The sequence below is a fragment of the Akanthomyces muscarius genome (assembly GCF_028009165.1).
Source record: "Akanthomyces muscarius strain Ve6 chromosome Unknown contig_18, whole genome shotgun sequence".
NCBI lineage: Eukaryota > Fungi > Ascomycota > Sordariomycetes > Hypocreales > Cordycipitaceae > Akanthomyces > Akanthomyces muscarius.
Window position 1 is genome coordinate 1668885 of NW_026611618.1, and position 24132 is coordinate 1693016.

The window sequence follows — 24132 nt, forward strand, 5'->3', positions numbered from 1 at the left end:
AAATGCTCATGGAGAATTGGTATCTGCGTCTCTACCAGGCACGCCGGGAGCAGGTAGCATGACTACCCAATCCGGCCGGCCAGCAACAGCCGCAATGTTTTATCCAACCGCGAACCAGAGAAATCTGCAGAGTCCCGAAGCGACTGAGAGCAACACGCGTCACGAGATCCATGCACGACCACCGCAGCCTCACCCAATTGCTGGGTCTAAACGGCCATTTTCATACACAGGCGATGGGTCTCTGGAACTTAAACTTCCGCCGCATAGCCACCATCACCCGTCAAACAGCCTTCCAAATGCGAGTACCATAGCATCACCCGTAAATGCTGCAGCGCAGCCAGTCCGACACATGGAGGGGCGGCATCAGGTACCTGGCGCAGCGTCTCAGACAGACTACCAGCGGCACTCGGAAGCACCGCGTTATCCTCATCTGCAGTCTAATTATCATCAAGGCCATCAAGCGTCGCCTCGCGCTCCTCCACAACCGACTACAGCTACTACCGAAGGCGGAGCAGCATGGCCAGAAATGATGCGTCGACCGGGGATGGGGGGCTCTATTCTCAACACTGACGGCCAGCAAGCCTATATGACCTTACCGGGAAGCGATGTACCGATTCCTGTCCAAGTTGATTATTCCCAGGCGTCCAAGAAAGCTGACGAGAAACGCCAGCGCAACGCCAAAGCCTCCACTCGGCATCGAAGGAAAAAGAAAAACCTACAGGAAGAGAATATTCGCATGCTGCAGGACCTCAAAGATGACCAAGAGGCAATGGCTGATCAAATCGAGTCTCTGACACGCCAGCGTGACTTTTATCGCGAGGAGCGAAACCGCCTCAGAGATGTTGTGCTCCGCACACCCGCCATAAGCCAGCATGCCTCCGGTCCTCCGAGCCCGATTTCTACGAGGAGCGTCAACTCCTACGCCGATCACAGCCCTTTGGGCAGCCAGCCACGGCTGCTGCATACGCCGTCCCAGGGCTATCGCAGCGAGTCATCGTCTGTCGAGCGGCCAGCGCAGCGACGGAGAACCGACGATCGCCCAGAATACTCAGTCAATTACTCTACACAGCCAGGACCTCCACCTACGACGCTGCCTCCTCTGCAAGTCCACCCTCAGGGTATGCCCCCTCGGCCAATGACGGCTCTCCCGACTACACACCAAGAGAGACTTCCGCCACTGAGGGCCATTGATGGACCGCCTTCCCACGAGATCCATCCCGGACATGCTACACACGAAAGGGACTTGGCTACAGGGGAATGGCGACTCACGCAGCCAAAGCCCTACGAGACTGGCTGGGCTACGCCTCGAAATCTGGACAGCCACCAACGATGACGACATTTCACTGCCAGTTCTACCACAATTTTGACATGGACACTTTCACCACCTGCCCATTGTCACCGCGCTTTTTTTACACGATAATACTACTGACGTATACAAAAATTATTTAATTTACGAACCCCTTCATTCCTCTATTCCTAAGCATCATTGTATAATCGGGCGGGCTTCTTTGCTACAAAGAGCAGGGATACAGAGTTTATTTGTCGGGCAACCGACTCGCAGACTGCATTGGCAACTGCGAGAGATATTTTTATTGTCTTGTGGCTTTTTATTTCCTGGACTTTTATCTATTCCTTTGTTTTTTGTTTGAAAGTTTCTTTTCTGCGAAATGCATTTTTGGCCGCGCTGGAGTTAAAAAATAACTATGGCTACAAAGGCGGAACACTCCGAAACTGAGACGGCAAGAGGGCAAGCCTCACTCTTCAAAGTACTTGTTACTACACCGAGATTGGTGTTTATTTGTTTTCTGAATACTGTTTGATTTTTGACCATGTTTTTAGTGGCGGCCAACCACTGCCAGAAGCCAACACTACACTAGGCTTTTGCGCACGTTTGGAATACATATACCCGATGGAATTTGGAGCATGGCTTTGTGTTTTCATAGCGAGCGAGGATACCGTGAGAGATTATATTACAGATTGATACATTGGCAAGATTGACAAAAACCCTCTATATATATATATATATATATATATTTATATTCAAAGACTTTTCTTCAACCGCGTGGTTTGTCACTGGAATGGCATCGTCACTAGCATACTGTAGCAGAGCAATCGAGGGAATGCAGTGTAAAACTGGCTGTGTAGTTCCGTGGGAGTAGTGGGAAGCTTCGGTATCGATTCGCATATTAGGGGTAATAATCACGTCCTTGAAAGTTACTGAAGAACAGCTGGTGACGTCAGAATTTGGACGACACAGCTATGCATCCATTTATAAGCTTACAGCCTAGCCGGCCATCAAAACACGAGAACTATCCTCACCACCTGCGTTGTGGCTTTGCGCAAATTCGTAGTGACTGGGGATCTTGCGACCTAGACAAGGTACTTTGAGTTTGTCTGATATATAATTTTTGCGCCAATTGCTTCAAATTAGACCATTTTGCAGTCCTCTTGGCTGTGGTTCAAGCAGATCATGCTCGTCTAACAAGACTTCTAGAGCAGCGCGACCCACATATCCTGCGAATATGTGGCCTCGACCTCAGCTGTCCCGATTTACGAACGACATCCATCGTCACTCCTTACCCCAAGTCGCATCATCAACAACCAACGCAGCGCCGTACAATTGAACTTGCAGGATCGAAACAAGTCTCTCGACAACAGCAGGTTACCTATTTCCTACCAACGCCCGTGGAGCGAGCCGAGCGCAAAGGGATACCCTACTGAGCGAAAGGAGCAGCTGCTCTGCGCAAGTGTTTCTTCGAACGAGAAAAGAAAACATTACCACGCAAACAATGTCTCAGCCATTCCCGACCACGTATACCAGGAGTGACTACCCTCTGTTTGCGGTCGCCTTTGACCCGGAAGATGATTCGCGAATCATAGCTGGCGGCGGAGGAGGCCCCAATCGTTCTGGCGTGCCCAACAAACTTGTAAGGCTATCTAGTCGCAATTGGAACGGCGCTATCTGCCGGTTCTGCCTTCCAATTATTTATTCTATTACACTGTACATGACGGTATTTGCTGACTTGCTCGTTCGCGTCGCTATAGACCGTCTTGGGAACCTCCGGCGTAGACGACTTGCGCATCGTTGGGGAGCTCGACCTACCACGCGATGAAGATAGTGTCATGTCCGTCGCATTCGCCGGGCGCAAAGGGAAGACGATCAACGTTCTTGCGGGTGTCAACTCGAGCTACGAGGACATTGGCAAAGGGAAAAACAATCATCTGCGCAGCATTTCGATTCGAGGCGCCGGCTCCGACACCAGCGTCAAAGAGGACTTTCGCCACCCTCTGATAGTTGACACGAACACGGCTGTCTATCAACGGCTGCTGCGAATTGCCGGGCCCCTCGGCGCAGTGGCCTCTGCGAACGGCAAGGACCCCCAAGTTGCGCTCTTCGACGTCCCTAGCAGCAAGGGCAACACGCTAAAACGTCGAGGAACGATTGAGCTTCCGCGGGAAGCGGAAGATCTCGATATTGTGCAACTGGCAGATGGAACTCATCTTCTGACGTATTGCTACGGATATGAGCTGTTCCTAGTCAAGATTGGCAAGGACCAAGAAGAGCCGCAGCTGATCTATAGCATCCCCGCGGACGAATCCAATCGCCCAAAGTTCCGCTTCGCTCGGTTCATTGGCCCCGAATTCATCCTCACCGTCGCCAATATCGGACGCAACGGTGCCGTTGTCCACGGTTTCCGTTTACCAAAGGCCGGACAAGAAAAGGCACGTCTGGCCGTGTCTGCCAAGCTGGGCCGCAAGACGCAAGCCACAGCGTTTGCGCTCACGAGTCTTACACCCCCTGCCTACAGTCCCAAGGGCGGTATCGAGTCCCTCGGCGACACGCAATTCGTCATGGCTGTTGCTCGCGGCGACGGCTCCATTTCGCTCATGTCGCTGACGCACGTCGCGTCATCAGCAATCAACATTCTCACCAAGCTTTACCCTCTGACGACACTCCAGGACGTCCACGGCAACAGCGAAATTACAGGCATGGCACTTTCCACGTTCAGCGCGCCCACGAAAAAGGGGACGGCGGGGGAGACCCAGTACCTCAAGCTCGTGAGCGTCACAATGTCAAAATCCATTGCGCTGCAGAGCATCCCCCTTAAGCAGGTTGTCGACGCGACGCCGCGAAACAAGAATGCACCCCCACGGCCCCTCCGCTACGTAACCAAGCTGGACGCGAAAGAGCCCACGACAGCCAGGACCGCAATCTCGCTCTTTTCGTTTGTCGTGCTCCTCCTCGCACTCATCGGACAGTCCATCCTGGAGATTTTCGGCGCAGGTTACCCGGTGCTCAACCCGAAACGCTTTCTGCCTGGGTTCTCGAAGCCGGCGGAGTTGCCTATTGTCGCGCCACCCGTCGTTCAACAGCACGCTGCGCCTGTCGTCGGCGAGGCCGATGGCACCACGTTTCTGAAGGACGACTTGCTCGCCAAGATTATCGGCGAAGGCCAAGTACCCACCGAGGTTGTCGTCTTGTATACCGAGACACCCGCGCCGACAGCTGGCGAGGCTGCCAATGCCGCTGCTGCGGATATCAGAGCCGCGGTGCATGACGAGGAAGTGCACGGCCCGGGCAAGACCTGGGAGGAGCTCGCGGAGGCCCAGCAGCACGCGTGGAAAGACCACCTGCGTGAGGCTGGAGCGTGGACCCAGCACATGGGCGAGAGTGTCTTCAAGGGTATCCTTTTCGGCGAGATTGGTGGTGCCATTGGCCAGGCCGTGGCTGGCTAATGGATCCACGCCCAGACCAACCATATCGTCCTTTTTTGTTATTGTATTTTGGATGGGAGTTGAATGGGGAAAACTAAATACGACTGTTTGAAATAACTCTGAATCTGTTGGGCATAGGAGTTTTGTGCTTGTACTTTCGACGCCTGAAGACTGCGCAGGCTCTTTGCATAGAAGAACAGGAGACTTGGGTGCCTGGAGACATGGGCCGATAAATTTTTGGGAAATCGAAAATCACGGGTTTGCTAGACATGTATTTCTACAATTGAAAACAAAATAACAGCAACGCGGATGTATGCCAGCCAACACTAAACTTGATACAAACAGTGGACAAACTAGACTCCTCTAATTCTCTCCAAGGGAGGCAAGCGTAAAGCGATTAAAGGCGCCTCTAGCGGCCGAAATTAAGAGCTCTAAGGCAGTGAGTCTTGGTCATAATTCGTGAGCTATAGCCGCCCGCGACAGAGCCGAAAGCCCAAATGTTGACGAAGGAGGCGTCCTTAGTTTGGTAGGCGCTTGCCATAAACTTGGCCGTCTCGTGCAAAACTTTTCTCCCTCAAGAAAAGAGATGAAGCGGGGACTTATTCTATAACGTCTCTTCTTCTCCAATATCATTTTTTTTCTTCTGCAGTCTCTAGAAGAAGAAGAAGAAGAAGAAGAAGAAGAAGAAGAAGAAGAAGAAGAAGAAGAAGAAGAAGAAGAAGAAGAAGAAGAAGAAAACATCAAACAACAACCTCCAGTCATCATGGACGACCCTCACCAAGTGGCCAACGCCCTTCAAGGTATGCACTCATCAACTGTGACGGACCATGAAGATGTAGTGAATGTCAAGGACGCTCAGCCCTGTTGGCTGCCATTGCTGTATTCTTTTCAGATCTCAATGGCCGGGTCTCAGTGGCCGAGAGCGATTACTTGACGCTGCTGGTCGTCACACGTCCACATCACCACAGTTTCTACATGGATGCTAAAAAAATACCTTAGTCGGGCTTTTCGTTATTGCGGTGACCGAGACCATGTCGACAGTTTGCATTCGTGCGTGGCGATACTACGAAGGACTCCAGAGACAGTCCCTCTTTCCGATTGAAATGGAAATGGAATTTCTCACTGCGTTCCTATTCCTCTTTACCATCGCCACTACGGTTAGCCTCTGCTTCTTTCTCCTGCAGAGCGGTCTAACCGGGCTGTACATAATCAGCATCACCAACCTCTGCGGCTCTGTCAGTCTAAATATCTTTGAGTGCTTCTATACGGAGGCTCTCGAGCGGGAAAGAGCCAGAGCTCTCGCAGCAGAGGCAGAAAGAGCCGGAGCTCTCGGAAGGGAGAGAGGTCCAGCCATCGCAGAGGAAGAAAGAGCCAGAGTTGTCGCAGAGGAAGAAAGTGTTAGAGCCGTCGCAGAGGAAGAAAGTGTTAGAGCCGTCGCAGAGGAAGAAAGCTCTAAAGCCGTCGCAGAGCAAGACAGAGCCAGAGCTCTCGCCGAGGAAGAAAGCGTCCGAGTTCTCCACGCAGAAAGCGTTGCCTTGCCGCCCTATAGTGACGGAGAAGCCCGGAATACATCTGAAGGAGGCAAGGCAGCACATGCGCCGCTCTAGGCAAGCACAGAGGCACAGCGATCCTCCGCCTGTGGCTGCAACGCGACCGCTTCTGTGAAGTGCCGAGCCGAACAAGTCAACCGACAGGCGTAATTACGGGAAGTGCCACAAGATCTGGCTGGTCATGGTGGTTTTTATGGGTGAGGGGAAAAAAGGCGCCGTTCACGTAGAAGCAGTGACTTGTTATGTCTTTCGTCTTTTTCTCATTTTTATTATGCTTGCCATCTTTTGATCCTTTAATAATATTTTCCATTTGTCTTACTTCCTATAGCCCCTCTATTTCTCTCTTTTCTCTAGGTTTCTTGGGTTTATAAAGGCTGACAGCTGCCAGCGTCGGCTTTGTACCCGCTAAAGTTGGCACGGCTTTCGGTTCCGCGCCACCGTCGAGCCGTCGCGCAGCCCTGTAGCTGTGGTCCGGCCCCGGCGAGCTAAAACGCAGCTCGCCACTGATTTGCAGGTTGCGTCATGGGCAAGATTCCAAATGCCCATTATTATATAACGAACAACCTGCGCAGCTCTGGCAGCCAGATATTTTCTGCAACACCAAAATTGCCGTTGATGCTTCACAGAAAAAGCCTTTGCAGGGCTCTTCCGCGAACAACGCTCCTATTTTCCCGCATGGCTAGCCACGGCTCTGCGCGCAGTGCGCGCCAGCTCTCGTACGAGGGCAAGCCGCTCAAGGACATCCCCAAGTCCTGGAACTTTACCTCGGGACTCACCCCCGACCCCCTGTTTCCTACCCCGGCCGCTTCGCACAAGACACCGCGGGATCAGATCGGGCCACGCATGGTTCGCGATGCTCTCTATACGTGGGTACGCCCGGAGAAGCAGGAAAGCCCCGAGCTGCTCGCCGTGAGCCCCGCCGCGATGCGCGACCTCGGCATTAAAGATGATGAAAAGGCAACCGAGGAATTTCGACAGTTTGTCAGCGGAAACAAGCTTTACGGCTGGGACGAAGACAAGCTGGAAGGTGGCTATCCATGGGCACAGTGCTACGGCGGCTATCAGTTTGGCCAATGGGCCGGGCAGCTCGGCGATGGCAGAGCCATCTCTCTTTTTGAGACGACCAATCCGGCCACTGATATCCGCTACGAGCTACAGCTCAAAGGTGCTGGCCTGACACCATACTCGCGATTTGCTGACGGAAAGGCGGTTCTCAGATCTAGCATCCGCGAATTCGTCGTTTCCGAGGCGCTGAACGCCTTGTCGATTCCTACAACCCGCGCACTAGCTCTCACACTGCTACCGGGGTCCAGAGTTCTTCGCGAAAGAATTGAGCCCGGCGCAATTGTCTTGCGTTTTGCTCAATCCTGGCTTCGCCTGGGAACGTTTGACCTGTTGCGATCCCGAGGCGACCGTAAGCTAGTTCGGGAGCTGTCCACCTATGTCGCAAAGGACGTCTTTGGAGGCTGGGACCAGTTGCCCGGAAGATTGGCGAACCCAGACAAACCAGCAGACGGACCAGAACCTTCTCGTGGCGTCTCGGAGAAGACGACAGAGGGTCCTGACGAGGTCGCCGAGAACAGGTACACCCGGCTGTACAGAGAGATAGTCAGGCGAAATGCTCTCGTGGTTGCGCAATGGCAAGCCTACGGTTTCATGAACGGAGTTTTGGTGCGTACATCACCCCCGACGCATCATTTACAGTACTAATGTGCTTTGTAGAACACAGACAACACCTCTGTCTTTGGCCTCTCTATTGACTTTGGCCCGTTCGCTTTCATGGATAATTTTGACCCGTCATACACACCGAATCATGACGATGGAATGCTACGATATTCGTACAAGAACCAACCTACCATTATCTGGTGGAACTTGGTCCGACTCGGCGAAGCTCTCGGAGAACTGATGGGCATGGGATCCGCAGTTGACAACGAATCATATATCGCGGAGGGTGTCAAGAAGGGGCAGGAAGACGAGGTCATTGCGCGAGCCGAGAAACTCATCACACAGGCCGGAGAAGAATACAAACACACCTTCTTGTCAGAGTACAAGAGGCTGATGACGGCGCGCCTCGGCCTGCGCCAGCAAAAAGACTCTGATTTCGAGGTGCTCTTCTCCGAAGCTTTGGACACTCTCGAAGCCTTTGAGCTCGACTTTAGCCACTTCTTCCGTCGACTCAGCAGTGTCAAGCTCGCCCAAGTGGCGACAGAGGAGGCCAGGCGTCAAACAGCCAAGGTCTTCTTCCACAGTGAGGGTCTTCCAAAGACAACTGCCGAAGGCGATGCTTTAGGCCGGATTTCCAACTGGCTATCCAAATGGCATGACAGAGTCGTCCAGGACTGGTCACCTGATGGGACCAGTGTCACTGACGGTGCCGAGTCAGAAAGGATACAGGCTATGAAGCAGGTCAACCCCAACTTTGTTCCCCGTGGCTGGATCCTCGACGAAATTATTCGCCGTGTCGAGAAGGAAGGAGACAGAAAGGTCCTGGATAGGGTCATGCACATGGCTCTACACCCGTTCAATGATTCCTGGTCTGGCTTGGAATTTGACGGTGCTACATATCAGGGCGACCGTGAAGAAGAGCAGCGCTGGGTTGGCGACGTGCCGCGTCTGGAGCGGGCGATGCAGTGCAGCTGCAGCTCTTAAAAAACAGTACGGGTATGCGAGACTGTAAGCTAGACAAAATAAAAAACCTTTTTGAGGGCTTTGAGATGTAACGACCGGCGGTAAGAGGCAATGCTCGTTGAGATAAAATTTCTCTCCCCTGCTTCCATAAACGGCGTCAAATATTTTTAATCTGGGACATAAGATAGAGGTAGACTCGACTGAAGCAGCACTCTGCAAAGCAGCATGCGGCTCAAGCTCACCTACAATAAAATATGTCCGGGTACAATTAATGAGAGAAGAAAAAAAGACGGCAGCGAAGCTCGCAATTTCGCGGCGCAGGATATAGTGCGCGAGGTGGATGCGTTTGTGCCTGAGGCACTATTTGGTGCGGCCGGCCAATCAGCGTCAGTGTAAATTAATCCGTGGATGAACACACTAGCGGAGGAGCCCTTCCCGTCAAACCGACAAGCAGTTCTTCCTCGCCAGCGTCCCTCGGACTGAGTCCTTTAATCCGCCCGCAGCGCACTGCATCTCATCACATCACCCCATTCATCCCGGCACGGCGGCAACGATGCTTCGACACACTCTGGCTCGTTCCGCTCTGCGGACGGGCAGGCGAGCGGCCGGCGCCTCGCGCGCTTTCTCTGTCTCTTCCCAGCGCCACGCGGAGGTGGAGCTTACAATTGGTGAGCAGTGCCGTCGACGGATGAGCAATTGACTCTGGGCAGACGTGCTAACTGGCTTCTAGATGGCAAGAAGATCTCGATTGAAGGTAGGAGCTGATACTCGTGGGCCCGCGAGGCGGACGATTGCTGACCAGACGACAGCTGGCTCTGCCCTGATCCAGGCTTGCGAAAAGGCCGGAGCTACGGTCCCCAGGTGCGTTCAATTGCCTGGTAAAATACGATAAGAACTGGTACGAACTGACATTTGCCTTCCAGATACTGCTACCACGAGTACGATTGACCACTCTACCCGACGACATCCGATGCCCCGAAACGAAAGCTGACAAATATTTTACAGGAAGCTCATGATTGCAGGAAACTGCCGTATGTGTCTTGTCGAAGTCGAAAAGGCCCCCAAGCCTGTTGCCTCGTGCGCCTGGCCCGTTCAGCCCGGCATGGTTGTCAAGACCAACTCGCCTCTTGCCCACAAGGCTCGCGAGGGTGTCATGGAGTTCCTCCTGGCCAACCACCCCCTCGACTGCCCCATCTGCGACCAGGGTGGTGAATGCGATCTTCAGGAGCAGTCTCTGCGTTATGGTGCTGACCGCGGTCGATTCCACGAAATTGGTGGCAAGCGCGCCGTCGAGGACAAGAACATTGGCCCCCTGATCAAGACATCGATGAACCGCTGTATCCACTGCACCCGATGCGTGCGTTTCGCCAACGACATTGCCGGTGCTCCTGAGCTCGGCTCTACCGGCCGTGGCAACGATATCCAGATTGGCACATACCTCGAAAAGAACCTCGACTCTGAGCTCTCTGGCAACGTCATCGATCTTTGCCCCGTCGGCGCTCTCACCTCCAAGCCCTACGCCTTCCGCGCCCGTCCCTGGGAGCTGAAGCACTCCGAATCCATTGACGTTCTCGACGGCCTCGGTTCCAACATCCGTGTCGACTCTCGCGGTCTTGAAGTCATGCGCATTCTTCCCCGCCTCAACGACGATGTGAACGAGGAGTGGATCAACGACAAGACTCGTTTCGCCTGCGATGGTCTCAAGACCCAGCGTCTGACCATGCCTCTGATCCGCCGTGATGGCAAGTTTGAGCCTGCCGACTGGGAGGAGGCTCTGACCGAGGTCGCCCGTGCTTGGGAGCAGAAGAAGCCCCAGGGTAACGAGTTCAAGATCATCTCCGGTGCCCTGACCGAGGTCGAGTCCCTGGTTGTTGCCAAGGACATGGCCAACAAGCTTGGCTCCGAGAACCTCGCTCTGGACACTCCCACCGGCAGCGCCCCCATTGCCCACGGTGTTGATGTCCGCTCCAACTACTTGTTCAACTCGTCCATCTGGGGTATCGAAGAGACTGACTGCATGCTGATTGTTGGCAGCAACCCTCGCCACGAGGCTGCTGTTCTCAACGCCCGTATCCGCAAGCAGTGGCTTCGCTCTGACCTCGAGGTTGGCGTCGTTGGCGAGACCTTTGACTCTACCTTTGAGTTTGAGCACCTCGGCAGTGATCACGCTGCCCTGAAGGCGGCCCTTGCCGGTCCCTTCGGCAAGAAGCTGGCCGCTGCTAAGAAGCCCATGATTGTCGTCGGCTCCGGTGTCACTGACCACGCTGACGCCAAGGCTTTCTACGAGACTGTCGGTGCCTTTGTCGAGAAGAACGCCGCAAACTTCCGCACCGCTGAGTGGGACGGCTACAACGTTCTTCAAAGAGAGGCTTCGCGTGCTGGTGCTTTCGAGGTCGGTTTCGTCACACCCTCTGCCGAGGTTGCCGAGACCAAGCCGAAGTTTGTCTGGCTGCTCGGTGCCGATGAGATCAACGAGGCCGATATCCCCAAGGATGCTTTCGTCGTCTACCAGGGCCACCACGGTGACCGTGGTGCCCAGATTGCGGACATTGTTCTCCCCGGTGCCGCTTACACCGAGAAGGCCGGTACATACATCAACACCGAGGGCCGTGTGCAGATGACCCGTGCCGCTACCTCGCTGCCCGGCGCCGCCCGCACTGACTGGAAGATTCTCCGTGCTGCCTCTGAGTTCCTTGGCGCCCCTCTCCCCTACGACGACGTCACGGCCGTTCGCGAGCGCATGTCCATGATCAGCCCCGCCCTCGCCGTCTACGATGTTGTCGAGTCTGTTGCTCTCAGGGAGCTCAGCAAGGTCCAGCTTGTCGACCAGAACAAGGGCTCCAAGGCCACAGGTAGCCCTCTGAAGAAGGCTATTGAGAACTTTTACTTTACCGATGTCATTTCAAGAAGGTACGTCTTACACCACCCAGTTCCCATTTCTCACAAGGCAAAATTACTAACGTGGACGACTTAGCTCGCCCACCATGGCCCGATGCTCTGCCGCCAAGGCCAGCGGCGACCCCAGAACAAACCTCATGGCCCCTGGCATGGAGGAGGATAGACCCATGGGCCAGATTGCCTACGGATCATAAAGGGGGAAGTTGTCAAAAAGAACGGCTGTACTAAAATTAAAGAATGCATTTCCTTGCGTTATACAATGTGGAGGGCGGGTTTTACTTTGTACATATAAAGATGGTAGAATTAGTCGGCGACAGGTAGATAAACCTTGAAAGAGACGGTGAATTCTTTTTTTTTACAATGACCATGTACACACTTTTTGTCCTTACTAACTCGGTCTGACTCGTTGGTCGTCCTTTAATACTTGGACGTCTTTTTCAAGATGGACTTGGGCTGTGGCCTGGAGGGCTTTGATGGTCTTGCCGCGGCGGCTGACGATGCGCTCGCCTCTCGCTTGTCATCTGCCGGACCAGGTTGGCTCCCGATCCGGGCGGCCTTTGGTGACGGCCGCAGCGCCGGCAACGCACTCCCCGGCGGCGGTTTTGTCGGCGAGCTAGTAGACTTGCTTTTGACCGAAGATGTCGTCGTCGATGAAGTAGTAGCCTTGGAAACTACAAACGCACTCGACTGCGACTTGAGCGGCAGGCGGTCCTGTTTGCTCCTGCCTGGAGGCTCGCTCTCTGCCGGACGCTTCTTGCTATTGTCTCTTTGTTGTCGCTCATCTTGAGCAAAGGCAACAGCGCTGCCACCGCTTCTACCGCCGCTGCCGCTCTCTTTTTTCTTTTCCTCCTCGCTTCGTCTGCCGCTACCGCTAACGCTGCCGGTTCTCGCAGGCCGCGCAGGCCGATCCTACTCAACCTCGCGCGTCACCTTGCGCCGCTGCGCGCTCTCCCTGTCGAGCGCCCTCCGGCGCATGTCCCTCTTGGCCGCAATGTGCGCGTCGTACCCGCGCAGCTCCGTTGTCGCCTTGCTCACCAGCATCAATCCCTCGCGCGCCGCCAGTTCGCGCGGCGACGCCGCCGCACGGTGCGCGAAGCTCGGCTCCGGCACGTCCCCAATAACGTCGTCCCTCTTGCTAGCGAAAGCGCCTCCCTTTCCCTGCAAAATCTGCGCCACCTGGGCGTGCGGATCGAGCGGCGGCGGTGCGGGCGGTGCGGGCGCCGCCATGCTGGCAATCATGCGGTCGAGGTCCGCCGGGGACGCGGACCACCCCTTGCGCTGCGCCAGGTGCTGCTCGTAGTCCTCGCGCTCGTCGTGGATGTCTCTCTGGAACGCCTGCTCATCGGCGCGCATCGACTGCAGGAGGCGCGCGTTCTCGCGGCGGAAGAGGGCCAGCAGGTTGCCGCGCACGGCGGCGGCGTGCTTGTCGCTGCGGGAGAGGGCCTGCCGCATGTGCTCGGCCCGGTCGGTCGTGGCGAGCGACAGCGACCGCTGCAGGGCCTCCTCGCTGCTCGGCAGGATCTTGGAGACGGGGACGAAGAAGGCGGGCGCGATGGAGCGAAGACGCGGGATGGGCTGCTCCTTTGTTGGCCCTGTCACGGCCGTGGGCGTTGTCGAGGATGCTGTTGTGGGTGGTGGCTGCTCGAATGTGTTTCCCATAAGAACGTCTCCATCGGTAGCAGAAGCTCGGCGGCCCGGGAGATTTTCATTTTGTTGTCTTGGGGAGGCGGCTTTCGCAGCTGCGCCGAGGGAAGAAAATGAGTGTGCTCGTCGCATGGCCTTTGGCGAAGTTGGGGCGGCGGCAGGCGGCGGCATGGTTGGCCGTTGGCTGCGAGGTTGCGCTCTCAGAAGCAGAAATAATGGATATAGTAATCAAAGTACTTCTCCTTGCGAAGAGAAGCAGAATTTGACAAGAAATCTCAATCGATCGAGTTCGAAATGAGGTTGTGTTGGGTGCGTTTGCCGCCTGCATGGGACCGAGTGTGACAGCCCCAACACCATGCATGCCGGGCGTTTGCAGCAAGTGGGCGTGCATGGATGGCGGCGCTTACCTTGCTTAAATTGAATAACGGTCGTGCTGTCATGTTTAGGCAACGATACCTCGGAGAGCCCGCGAGAGATACAAGTCACTAGTAAAACTGCTACATCAGATATTTACTGTAGAATATGACACAGCCATGGTGGTGCGATGAGTAACGGCAGAGGATACAACGCCCAAGGTCCAAAGTTAGACAAGTAAATCAAAGTATATGCTTGCTGCCTATATAAATTATTCTTCCAATGGTATCTAATACAAATAAAACTCCAAGTCATAAAAATATGGCCCTCTATTGGCCCTCTTTTTCGTACAAATATATGATCGCTAAATGAAGAAGCAGCCGGCGATGCAAAATTTTGATTGCGGATGCGACTGATGGTGTCTTCTCAGTCGTCAATATCACCGAGGAGAGTCATGATACTGCCTGCACCACACAATCCGTTGCACAGCTTGCAGTTGTGTAGCAACGGCTGCCTGCTCACTTACAGAGCCGCAGATTCCTTCGAAGTGTGCTACATGAGCGCTTCTAGATACCTTGGGCGTGCCGGTTGAGCTGCTGCATAATGATGTGAAGCCAAGACTACACTGCGGCTTCACCTTGATGGAACGATATTCCTCACGTACTCTCGTACGAGAGTCAGAGCTGCACGCACGAGGTCTTCAAGACGGCGGTCTTTGCGCTTCCTCATCCATACTAGGATCATGGATAAGATGACGCAGTCGATGAGGAGGTGCTTCATGATGGACCAAACGAACCAGCCAAGCCATGATGGGAAGCTGCGCTCCTTCTTTGATTTCCATTCGCGGCCTGTTGAAATTTGCTCACGCAGGGCGGCCACCTCGGCGGACAGCTTGGTAATGGCGCGCTCCATCTTCCGCTGTGACCGGCCGCTTCCGACGCTGACATCGTGTCCCATTTCGCGGTCCTCTAAATCCATTTGTCGATGAGATCGCAGCTCGGCCTCGTCCTGTTCGCTCATTGGGCTCAGCATCTTCATGGGACCATCGCTGCCGCTCATTGGTTGTGTAAAGCGTCGGGGCGGTGCCGCAGCTTGCGGCGAAGAATCGCTGGTGCTAGGGCTGTTGTTCTTGATTTGGTTCCAAACGAATTCGAGTTCCGAGACCAATTCTCTCCCATCTCTGCACAGCACTCGTTAGTCCAATGTGATCCAATAGGGGGTGTCGGGTCGAGATATTCAGGTATCCTTACGCTGTCGTGGCATAGCGGTGCATTGTTTCGATGAGAGCTTCGATATATCGTCTCTTAGCTTCCGTGCGGCTAATGCCCTTTTGGCAGTTCCATGCATCCCACTTGTCGCGTTCCCGCTGCAGCTCCTCCGCGGTTAGGCCTGTACCGGCGATGGGCTGCTCCATAACGCCGTCCACGTCCCCTTCCATTGCCTGTTTGTAGAGTCCATATAGTCGAAGCCGTTCGGAGGGTGGCGGCCGCGACGCGCCCGTCTTCGGAATCTTCTTGACCGTGTTGAGGGCATGGACAAAGACCCGGTCTGTGTGTGTTGATTAGTTCACTGGTAGCGAGAGGCGCTCTGCGCGACGACGCGACGGTCCCAGTTGAGTTGACATACCTACAGAGTCCGCCATGATGATAACGGATGCGAAGACTAATTATCGCAAGATGATGATGCTATCAATTCAATACGGTCGCTCGGGGTCGCGGTGCTGCATCGAAGCCCTGTAGGGATCTATTTTACCGGGACCTCGGAACGAGCGTGCCAATGGCGTCAGGACCCCGCCGAGGGATGCAACAGAGCGAGAGGGAGGGCGAGCGGAGCAGGAAAGGCAGCGGGCCAGAGCAATGGGTCTATAGATGAGAACAAGGAGGAGGGAGCGGTGAAAAGGTAAGGATATGAATATGAGGAAATATGATGGAGAAGAAAACCACGTCAAACACACCGTGAGGGAAAGCAAGCTCATCCAGTTATGATATGCAATGGCCCGCTGGGGGAGCTCCAGCAGCGCTAATTGCCACCCCCAGCTCAAGGCCCCGGAGCGTGAGGTGCTGGTCGAGTTGTGCCTCGGCGAGTCTGAGTTGCACCGATGGCCTGGCCCACCCTTCTAATCTGGCCCTCGCACGCGACAGCTGCCCGCTACAGTGCCTCTCAATAGCGGCCCTCCGCCCCTGGTCTAGCGCATCTGCCCCCAAAAGCGGCACTGAGTATGCCCCCATCGCTTGGCCGGCCGGCGCCTCTCGCCGCTCAAATATAAACACGTGAAACTCGACGCTGTACTGTTGCAGCGGCTGCCAGCCTGTGATTGCTGTCTGGCGATCTGGCAGGCGTAATTCTACTGTATAATTGTGATATGAGTGTGGTGTAGCTCAATAAAAAAAAGACACGATCTTCTTGCCCAAGAAAAATAAAGCAAGGAGAGAGAGCGATAATTGATTCAATGCTCTGCATATATATGCGCATAATGTTCTCTAAAGGGTATCCATACCGAATTTCAGCCTTGCAATGCGCCGAGCATTTATTATACTACACCCCTTTTGCCTCTGCAAAAGCTTTCTTCTTGCCTTCATATACCTTCATCAACTTTTTGTGTTCCAGAACTTCCGCGGCAGCTTTTTGGCCTGCCTCCTTGATGCTGAGGGCAGAGCCCACTCCCAACAGCTTGCCCGTCTCACCCCAACCGTCCAGGTAGACACCAACCGTAAATAGTTCCTGGCCGAGATGCCTGTCTCTCTTATTTGACTCCATTCTTTCGTATCGAAGCGTGATCCCTTTAACCACAAGCTTGTAGCTCAGCTCCTCCTTTGGAGTTCTTTTGCGTCCCGTATTCTCGGTCCTTGGTAGCGGTGCCTCGCCCTGCTCTGCTCTCTGCACGTCTTCGATGATATCACGGCCCCAAAGTGCTTTCAACCAGCGAACCACAATTTCGATGCCATGGATGGGATCTGAGAGAATGACGGCTGCGACGTAGGCCTCAAACATGTCACTCTGGGTCTTCAGCAGGTCCTTGTCACTGGAGCTGCCCCTGCCTGGATGCTTCTGATTCCTAACATCTCTCGGAAGTCTGGCTCGCGATTCCAGCCCGTATTCTCGAAAATATGCTGCCAGTGTGGTGTTTCGAATAAGCCTCTCTCGGATTTGGGAGCAACGACCAGAAGGCAGCTGCAGGAATGTCTTGTCGATGAGAGCAGTGGCGATAAGTTCCAGATATGCGTCCCCTAGCCATTCCAACCTCTCATATTGCTTATCCGGACTGCTTCCGGGAATGAAACCTGGATGCGTAAAGGCCAAATCTTCGAACTTCCTGTCCTTGATTGTCGGTAGTGGTGGCAGCTGTCGTGACATTTCCGATGACCGCCAAGGTGTCGCGTAATCCATAGAGGGAATCCGCAGGCTAAGCGGTGACGAATTTGAAATGCTAACAGCGTCTAGATTCGAGTATCGTGTCTGAGAGAGTAGCTGTAACTCTGGTGTGACCTTGTCTCCCAGTTCTGATAGATTCTGTCTCGCCGCCAATAGTGCAGTATCCTGACCGCGTCTTTCATTGATGCTGGAGTTGCATTGCTTTAGCTGATGCAGAGCCGAGATAAGGTCGTCGGCATTATCGGCCAAATGTTTCAGCGCCTTGAATTCTGCATCTGATAGTTGACCCTCTCTTGAATCTTTCGTTTGCTGTCTTTTGCTTGACTGATTCGGTGCATCGTTGTAGACGGCGCTATGAGAAGATAGGGGGCGCTTTGACATCTTTTTATCGAGATGTATGAAACGAATTAGAAAAAGGCGTTATTTTAATTTCTGCGACGGGATATAAATATGTGTATGGGCGAAGGAAAAAAGCATCTACACAGCAAAGTCAAGATGAACAGGGTGGGTCCCGGTCCAGGCCGCAAGCCAATCAGTGTCCACAATTGAGGAAAGCTGCTCGTTTTGCGACTTCACGGCATCTTCCTGTTCTCCTGCAACGACATTCCCTACGGCGCACATTCCACAATGAGTGTCCCACGCGCACGGGTAGTAGACCTGATGAAGGTATGGACGCATGACAGCCATTCTCCATCGCAGATTGGCTAATGATCCCAGGCACAATGCAAGGTCTTTGCGACGACATTTAACCCTGAAGGAACGCGACTGGGCAACAAAGTCCTGCGCCAACGCTTACGAGGTCCTGCGATGGCCGCCTACTACCCTCGCAAGATTGTCACAATCAAGGATGTCAAGACCGAATTCGGCCCAGAGCTGCACACGTGGGATCCTAACGAGGAGGCCCGTTTCGAATACATCGAAGAGTGAGTGTCCATCGACTGCGCCATGGTTCTGCACAATTGCTAATTTCATACGAACAGATTGAAGGCTCGTGGGAAGAGCAACCCGAAAAAGAAGTCGGCGCCAGCTGCTGCTGGTAAGTGCCTCGTTGGTAGACTCTGCTGATGCCAACTGCTAACCCTATTCCCAGCGCCAGTGAAGGGCAAGAAGAAATAAATGCGACCGACCAAACTATGCCGATCGATTACGTCCACCACCGGATATGGAAGCGAATATATGCGAAATACTATCCCTTAAGCATGGCGGGAAAGCCAAAGCCAAAACACCTGGTTCGCGCCCAGGTAAACGACACCTGCGGGGAGCGATGTAACAATTACTGTACAACTACTTTTTGATAGAGGCCTGCAATACTTACATTGGCTAAAAATGGGGGTTGCTGCATATTTCAAGGAAATAAAACATAATCACGATACTGAAAAGCGGTGTTTGCTCGCATGTAAAGTGGACACGACTATTCGAATCCTCAAGTAACTGGAGATAAACTTGGCGATGCAGACTCGCCGTTAGGCTCCTTACGTGTTACTTTCCTGGGTAAGATAGGCACAGAGCGGGCGGCAAAAGTCTCAATCGCAATGGCCAAGGATTAAGGAGCTTTTACCCGTTTTGTTGGCTGAATAGTAGGTGAATCGACTTGCAGCGTTTACAACAGTTGCATTAGCGAATGCCGCTCGCTCGCTACAGCTGACGGCACCTGCCACGGCCGAGGCCGGCTGTTCTTTCGAATCGCCCACCAGCTGGCAACCAGTGCCCCTTGTAGATTTCCTATCTGCGTTTCTGCAATTTCTCTCTCCTTGTGCTTCAGGCTTTTCTTCTCCTGTTACCTCAAGCCACACCCATGCAGGCAACAGTCTCGTTTTGCATTTTGCCTTCTTTTCTCGGATGCGTTTTCATCATCATTTTTGCTAAAAGCTACTCGAAGGCTTTGTTGTGATTGTCCCGGGGTCGACTTCTTTGTTTGTGTCCCCCTTGGTGGCTTCTCATGTCTGCACCTGTCTCCAGCGGTTCGACACCCCAGCGGTCTCTTCCATCTTCACTTGAGCCGTCGCCTCATGAAGCTGCCGGGCAATCAAGTCATTCACCACGGTCCGGGAACAAGCCAGCTGCTGTGAGACCACATCTTTTGATTATTACCACCTGCCGAGCAATGCTAACATGTGTCTCCAGCATGGCTCTCGTTATCTAGCTGGCCCGAAGATAGTCAAAGCGCTCTCGACTTCCAAGCTTGCCAACAGCCTTGGACCAAAGGTAAACAATGGAAACAAACTGCGTTGCAGCATCAAACGCACGATGCTAATCAAATCACAACCAGATGACAACGGAAGACGCCAGTGTCAAAGACTCGTACCCTATGGACAAGTTGCTGGCCAAACTTTCCGAGCAACAAGCCACTCTGAAGCAGCAGTCCGCCCAGTCCAAGATCGAAGACGGACGGTGCTCGTCTTTTGCGGAGCACGAGTCTTCCAGTAATTCACTGCCAATGACGCCGGCGACTGATGCCTTTCAAACGACAGCCCCCACAACTCGCCCGGCCAGTGCAACTATAGACGAGGCCCGGCTCGATGTGAATGAGGTTCTCCGCCTCAAGCTGCAACTTGCACAAGCCCAGAACCAGATATCGAAACTTGACCAAGAACTCGCGCACTCACGAACCAGCGAACCCGATTCCACTACTTCGGGCTCAGCTGCCGGCAGACGATCGGCTCCGGCTTCGCGTGACAGCCCTTGGCCTATCACGGAGGACTCACATTCGGATACCAGCGATATGTCTTCGTCTGCATTTAGCCGAGCAAGAGGAATTTGGGGTCAGCCAAAACCTTCTTTCAGCAACCAAACTAGCCAGTCCAGTGCTGCAGATCCTTCGTCCGCAACCTGGCTAGGAGGTCGCGCAGCGCAGCCATTTCCCGACCCTGGTGTCTCTTTTCCAGTCACGGATGGCTTCCGAGACCGTATGACCCAGGAGTCTGACATGATTGGCCGCCCTACGAATAATCGACGTGGAAGTCGGTACGACAGCCGGGGAGCGGCATCAGGTTTTGTGTCATCTCATGGCCCGAGCGGAAACTATTTTGACTCCATGGGCAACACCATGAGCGGCCCTGCCATGAACATGAGCCACCCACAAGCCAATCCTGCTATGGTCATGTATCCTCAATACCAACAGGCAGCTGGCACAGCACTGTCTCCGCATGCATCCGAGTTTACTTCAAAGGCGGCATGGAAAAATGAGGTATACACGTCACCACGTTCGTGAAATTTCCTGACTAACATATTGTAGATGACTCTTTCGGAAGGACCTACGTATCTACCTCCTACCGAGCCACTCAACTATCGTCGGCTACTCGATCGCAATGTCAACTGCAACTAGAAGTACATCGTTGACAAGATTGTCTGCAATAACGATCAGCAAGCTTCCATTTTCTTACAGCAAAAACTCAAAGTGGGCACACCGGAGCAAAAGTACGAGATTGTCGAGGCCATCGTCGCCCAGGCATACCCGCTTATGGTCAATCGATTTGGAAATTTTCTAGTTCAGCGTTGTTTCGAGCATGGCACTCCAGAGCAGGTCATTAAGATTGCCGAAGCCATACGTGGCAACACTCTTAGTCTCTCCATGGACCCATTTGGCTGCCATGTTGTACAAAAGGCCTTTGACTCGGTACCTGAGAACTACAAAGCAATCATGGTTCATGAGTTGCTTCGAAGAATTCCCGAAACCGTCATTCATCGTTATGCCTGCCATGTCTGGCAGAAGCTGTTTGAGCTACGTTGGACTGAATCTCCTCCACAGATTATGACCTATGTCAACGAGGCTCTTCGTGGCATGTGGCACGAGGTTGCATTGGGTGAGACTGGAAGCTTGGTGGTCCAGAATATATTTGAAAACTGCCTAGAAGAAGACAAGGTAAGTCGGAGATAGCGTGTCCGCACCAAAATGACACCACTGACATGGGGGGCAGCGCCCGTGCATTGAAGAGGTCCTGGCGAACATCGACATCGTTGCCCACGGTCAATTTGGAAACTGGTGCATTCAGCACGTGTGCGAGCACGGTGCCCCTCCTGACCGAAGCCGAGCAATTGACCATGTTATCCGCTACGCATCAGAGTATTCGACCGACCAATTTGCATCAAAGGTTGTAGAAAAGTGCCTCAAGATTGGAGGCACGGATTTCCTCGGCCGCTATCTGGACCGTGTGTGTGAAGGGCGTCGTGACCGAACTCGAATTCCTCTAATTGACATTGCCAGCGATCAATACGGCAACTACCTAATTCAATGGATTTTGAATAATGCGACGCCACAGCATCGAGAAATGGTGGCAGCGCACATCCGGAAGCACATGGTGTCTCTTCGTGGCTCCAAGTTCGGCTCACGGGTTGGGATGCTTTGCACCAACCATGCAGTGACCACCCGGCCGGGCCATGGGGGCGGACCAAGCATTCCTGGACGATTGCCTGGCCCGAGATATGGCCCCAACTACAGATAACGAGAGCAGCTTAATTAATGGGGGTCGAGGCTAGCTACGACGCGTTTAGGCAACTGGCAGAATGTCATGATATTGTTGACCCAGCGGGCGGTTCAAGGACACCCTCATCTCAAGTACGGAAACACTTTTCATGTCGAGATGCCCGAAGGATAAAATTTTGTCAATTTCTTCTTAACAATATTTTCCCACGAAGTTAGATTACAGATCAAACGTCATCCTATGCTCAGTAAGCTACAGCTTGGCTGGGCGCATTGGACACATCATGTTTATGAATTTTGCAATATGGTGGAGAGGCAGCTTACTGCAGGCATGTGCAGTAGTTATTTGGGGATGGTATTACGTAGGAAGGGTGGCTATTGAGGTGAGGCAACTATCGCTAGTCAGTCCGAACACGGACTGCGCACATGTCGACAGAAATAGTGGCCCTTTCATTATCAGAGATATGAGATAGAGGAGGAGGAAGTTCGTTTGGTGTATTTTAGCAAATTCATTATTGTATGACTATTTACATGAAAGAAGACTCCGGTGAATGTTAAGCGCAAGATGCAAGTCTTGATGGATCCATTTTCGGCTGAAATTCGACGACGCCGCTAAGAAAGGGGTGATGAGTTTGGAAGTGAGTTTCTAAGCGGCTGCTGCCTCGGGTTGCTCTGACGTTGGCTCGACTGGAGGAAATTCCGTGTCCAGAGCAGCCAATCTATAAGTATCGCCAGAGGGAGTAGGGGCATCCTTTTCCCACGGCTTGCGAGGCGCTGTACGAGCTCCCACAGGTTTGACAGCCTTTTACACGTTAGCAAATCGTCCGATCAATGCCTCATAATGTGTGAGCACATGACATACAGGGTCTCTAATGATGGTGTTGGGAATTTGACGAATGCCGGGCACCTCCTTGCCTTCTTGCAGCAGCTTGATCATCTCGGCAAAGGCCATCGGGTACGCAGGCTGGTCTCCAGCGGCGGCGGCCGCCGCCGCGCGATCGACATAGAGCTCAGCCTTGGGGGCGGCCTTTTGCCAGTCGAGCATCGGTGCCGCCGCCGTGGCCCCAGCATCGCCGCCGTTGCTGCTAGGCAGATACTCTGGCGGGAGGATGCTGGGCGGGGTGTGGTCCGGGTGCTCGGCGAGCCAGGCCTGGTAGGTGGCAAAGTCAATGCTGACGCCCACGCGCTGGGAGTAGTAGAAGATGCGGGCGTGGATGGCCATGTCGGTCGGCGAGCCCTGCTGGTTTGGTGAGTTGGGGTCGCCGAGGATGGCATGGAGGCCAGACTTGGGTCGGTTGGTCAGCGGCGGGGGCTAACAGACGAAGGAAGTGAAGAAAAGGTTACCATGAAAGCCTTGTCCTTTGTCCAAGGGTAGGAGTCAAAGGCGCGAAAGACGGCATCGTTGTCTGTGAGGGACCGGATGCCGTGGGTGCCTGATAGTTGCTCTGCGGCCATGGCGTATAATGTGAGAGTGTGGTTGCTGCTGGCGATGCTGGGTCGCCGCGGGGCAATACCAGCTGTATGCTGTAAATTGGAGCCGAATTTACGAGATTGGGGTATATGTGTATATCAAGGCGACGACGGTTTGAGCAGTCAATGGGCTAGGGGCTGTCTTTGGGAGGATATGAATGTGAGCATATGAAGGACAAAGAATACGGAGCTCTGGGCGGGCTACGGTTGGTGAAGCTGCTAATGCGAAGCTTGGGTGTGCGCCAGACAATTCTGTAGGCTGTGGAGAGGGCGCTTTTGAATGCTGTTCTTGGGGTGTGGCAGAACCTCGGCAGGGCGCGATAGAAAGAACAATGTCGTGCTGCGCTGTCAGGGTTACGCAGAGTGGCAGGCATCTTTAAATATAAACTGACGTCGGGGTTTCTCTACGTTTGAAAGTACTTCACCTTTTTTTTGTAATCTTAGCAGCTTCACATACCGAAGAATTTCGTCGAGTCACTTGCCTGTAGCAATCATTCTTCGAGATCACGCTATCAGCTCATTCGCCCACTGATTCGACCGCCTGCAGTCTGCCAGCCCTCCCCCAGAAGCCGCGAACTGTTAGTGGCTCAACGCGCTGAAAGACGAACGCTTTCGACTGGCCGGCCGCCTGTACCTTGGCTACCGTGGCTCCCTAGCTTCACCGTCCCGCCAGGCTGATCTTCCCTTTCCCCCACACTTGTTCGCAGCCTCTCTAGATTGTACCACTTCATCTTTTGGAAGTGCCTGTATTCGCGCATCAAAGTCATCGGTGTGAGGCATCCGCTCGTCGTCCGCGTTTCCCGTGCGCCGTTTTCTCCGGCCACAAAAGCTCAGCAGCTTCCCCCCGTCCAGCCATCTCGGGCCAGCCAGCTTTCTGAGCTTCGAAGCCTCGACATGCATCGTGCAGCCCTGCGAGCCTTCCGGACAACCTGCCAAACCAGTGTCCGATCTACTGCCCTCGGCCGGCCCTCACTGCGAAGCCTCATCTCCTCCACCGCCCGATCGTCGATTATCCCCTGCTCGCCCGGCAACGCCTCGCTGCACTCCTCCACGGCTGCTGCCGCCGCCGCACGCCGCCAG

General features: G+C 53.8%; 12 protein-coding genes across 12 annotated transcripts; 8 read left to right on the plus strand and 4 right to left on the minus strand.

Moving 5' to 3' along the window:
- Window positions 1-526: 526 nt before the first annotated feature.
- Window positions 527-1877, plus strand: LMH87_009012 (uncharacterized protein; the record flags this gene model as incomplete). Its single annotated transcript, XM_056202277.1, has 4 exons — window positions 527-607; window positions 671-1118; window positions 1737-1766; window positions 1840-1877. The coding sequence occupies 4 exons, from the start codon at window positions 527-529 to the stop codon at window positions 1875-1877; spliced, it is 597 nt and encodes a 198-aa protein (XP_056056856.1).
- A 912-nt stretch (window positions 1878-2789) lies between these two features.
- LMH87_009013 (uncharacterized protein) lies at window positions 2790-4737 on the plus strand (the record flags this gene model as incomplete). The annotated part of the gene is made up of 2 exons (XM_056202278.1): window positions 2790-2927; window positions 3046-4737. 2 exons carry the CDS (start codon window positions 2790-2792, stop codon window positions 4735-4737), a joined length of 1830 nt encoding a protein of 609 aa, XP_056056857.1.
- A 742-nt stretch (window positions 4738-5479) lies between these two features.
- Window positions 5480-6323, plus strand: LMH87_009014 (uncharacterized protein; the record flags this gene model as incomplete). The annotated part of the gene is made up of 2 exons (XM_056202279.1): window positions 5480-5516; window positions 5716-6323. 2 exons carry the CDS (start codon window positions 5480-5482, stop codon window positions 6321-6323), a joined length of 645 nt encoding a protein of 214 aa, XP_056056858.1.
- A 618-nt stretch (window positions 6324-6941) lies between these two features.
- LMH87_009015 (uncharacterized protein) lies at window positions 6942-8915 on the plus strand (the record flags this gene model as incomplete). The annotated part of the gene is made up of 2 exons (XM_056202280.1): window positions 6942-7937; window positions 7989-8915. The coding sequence occupies 2 exons, from the start codon at window positions 6942-6944 to the stop codon at window positions 8913-8915; spliced, it is 1923 nt and encodes a 640-aa protein (XP_056056859.1).
- A 532-nt stretch (window positions 8916-9447) lies between these two features.
- On the plus strand, window positions 9448-11986 carry LMH87_009016 (uncharacterized protein; the record flags this gene model as incomplete). Its single annotated transcript, XM_056202281.1, has 6 exons — window positions 9448-9562; window positions 9625-9648; window positions 9704-9755; window positions 9818-9832; window positions 9900-11804; window positions 11869-11986. The coding sequence occupies 6 exons, from the start codon at window positions 9448-9450 to the stop codon at window positions 11984-11986; spliced, it is 2229 nt and encodes a 742-aa protein (XP_056056860.1).
- A 715-nt stretch (window positions 11987-12701) lies between these two features.
- LMH87_009017 (uncharacterized protein) lies at window positions 12702-13607 on the minus strand (the record flags this gene model as incomplete). Its single annotated transcript, XM_056202282.1, has 1 exon — window positions 12702-13607. One exon carries the CDS (start codon window positions 13605-13607, stop codon window positions 12702-12704), a length of 906 nt encoding a protein of 301 aa, XP_056056861.1.
- Window positions 13608-14423: 816 nt separating this feature from the next.
- Window positions 14424-15432, minus strand: LMH87_009018 (uncharacterized protein; the record flags this gene model as incomplete). The annotated part of the gene is made up of 3 exons (XM_056202283.1): window positions 14424-14970; window positions 15041-15338; window positions 15417-15432. 3 exons carry the CDS (start codon window positions 15430-15432, stop codon window positions 14424-14426), a joined length of 861 nt encoding a protein of 286 aa, XP_056056862.1.
- Window positions 15433-16325: 893 nt separating this feature from the next.
- LMH87_009019 (uncharacterized protein) lies at window positions 16326-17543 on the minus strand (the record flags this gene model as incomplete). Its single annotated transcript, XM_056202284.1, has 1 exon — window positions 16326-17543. One exon carries the CDS (start codon window positions 17541-17543, stop codon window positions 16326-16328), a length of 1218 nt encoding a protein of 405 aa, XP_056056863.1.
- Window positions 17544-17789: 246 nt separating this feature from the next.
- Window positions 17790-18278, plus strand: LMH87_009020 (uncharacterized protein; the record flags this gene model as incomplete). Its single annotated transcript, XM_056202285.1, has 4 exons — window positions 17790-17828; window positions 17880-18085; window positions 18143-18198; window positions 18253-18278. The coding sequence occupies 4 exons, from the start codon at window positions 17790-17792 to the stop codon at window positions 18276-18278; spliced, it is 327 nt and encodes a 108-aa protein (XP_056056864.1).
- Window positions 18279-19101: 823 nt separating this feature from the next.
- Window positions 19102-20487, plus strand: LMH87_009021 (uncharacterized protein; the record flags this gene model as incomplete). The annotated part of the gene is made up of 4 exons (XM_056202286.1): window positions 19102-19227; window positions 19287-19367; window positions 19432-20349; window positions 20398-20487. 4 exons carry the CDS (start codon window positions 19102-19104, stop codon window positions 20485-20487), a joined length of 1215 nt encoding a protein of 404 aa, XP_056056865.1.
- Window positions 20488-20622: 135 nt separating this feature from the next.
- LMH87_009022 (uncharacterized protein) lies at window positions 20623-21408 on the plus strand (the record flags this gene model as incomplete). Its single annotated transcript, XM_056202288.1, has 3 exons — window positions 20623-21024; window positions 21080-21313; window positions 21367-21408. The coding sequence occupies 3 exons, from the start codon at window positions 20623-20625 to the stop codon at window positions 21406-21408; spliced, it is 678 nt and encodes a 225-aa protein (XP_056056866.1).
- Window positions 21409-22228: 820 nt separating this feature from the next.
- On the minus strand, window positions 22229-23037 carry LMH87_009023 (uncharacterized protein; the record flags this gene model as incomplete). The annotated part of the gene is made up of 3 exons (XM_056202289.1): window positions 22229-22384; window positions 22445-22867; window positions 22927-23037. The coding sequence occupies 3 exons, from the start codon at window positions 23035-23037 to the stop codon at window positions 22229-22231; spliced, it is 690 nt and encodes a 229-aa protein (XP_056056867.1).
- Window positions 23038-24132: the final 1095 nt, after the last annotated feature.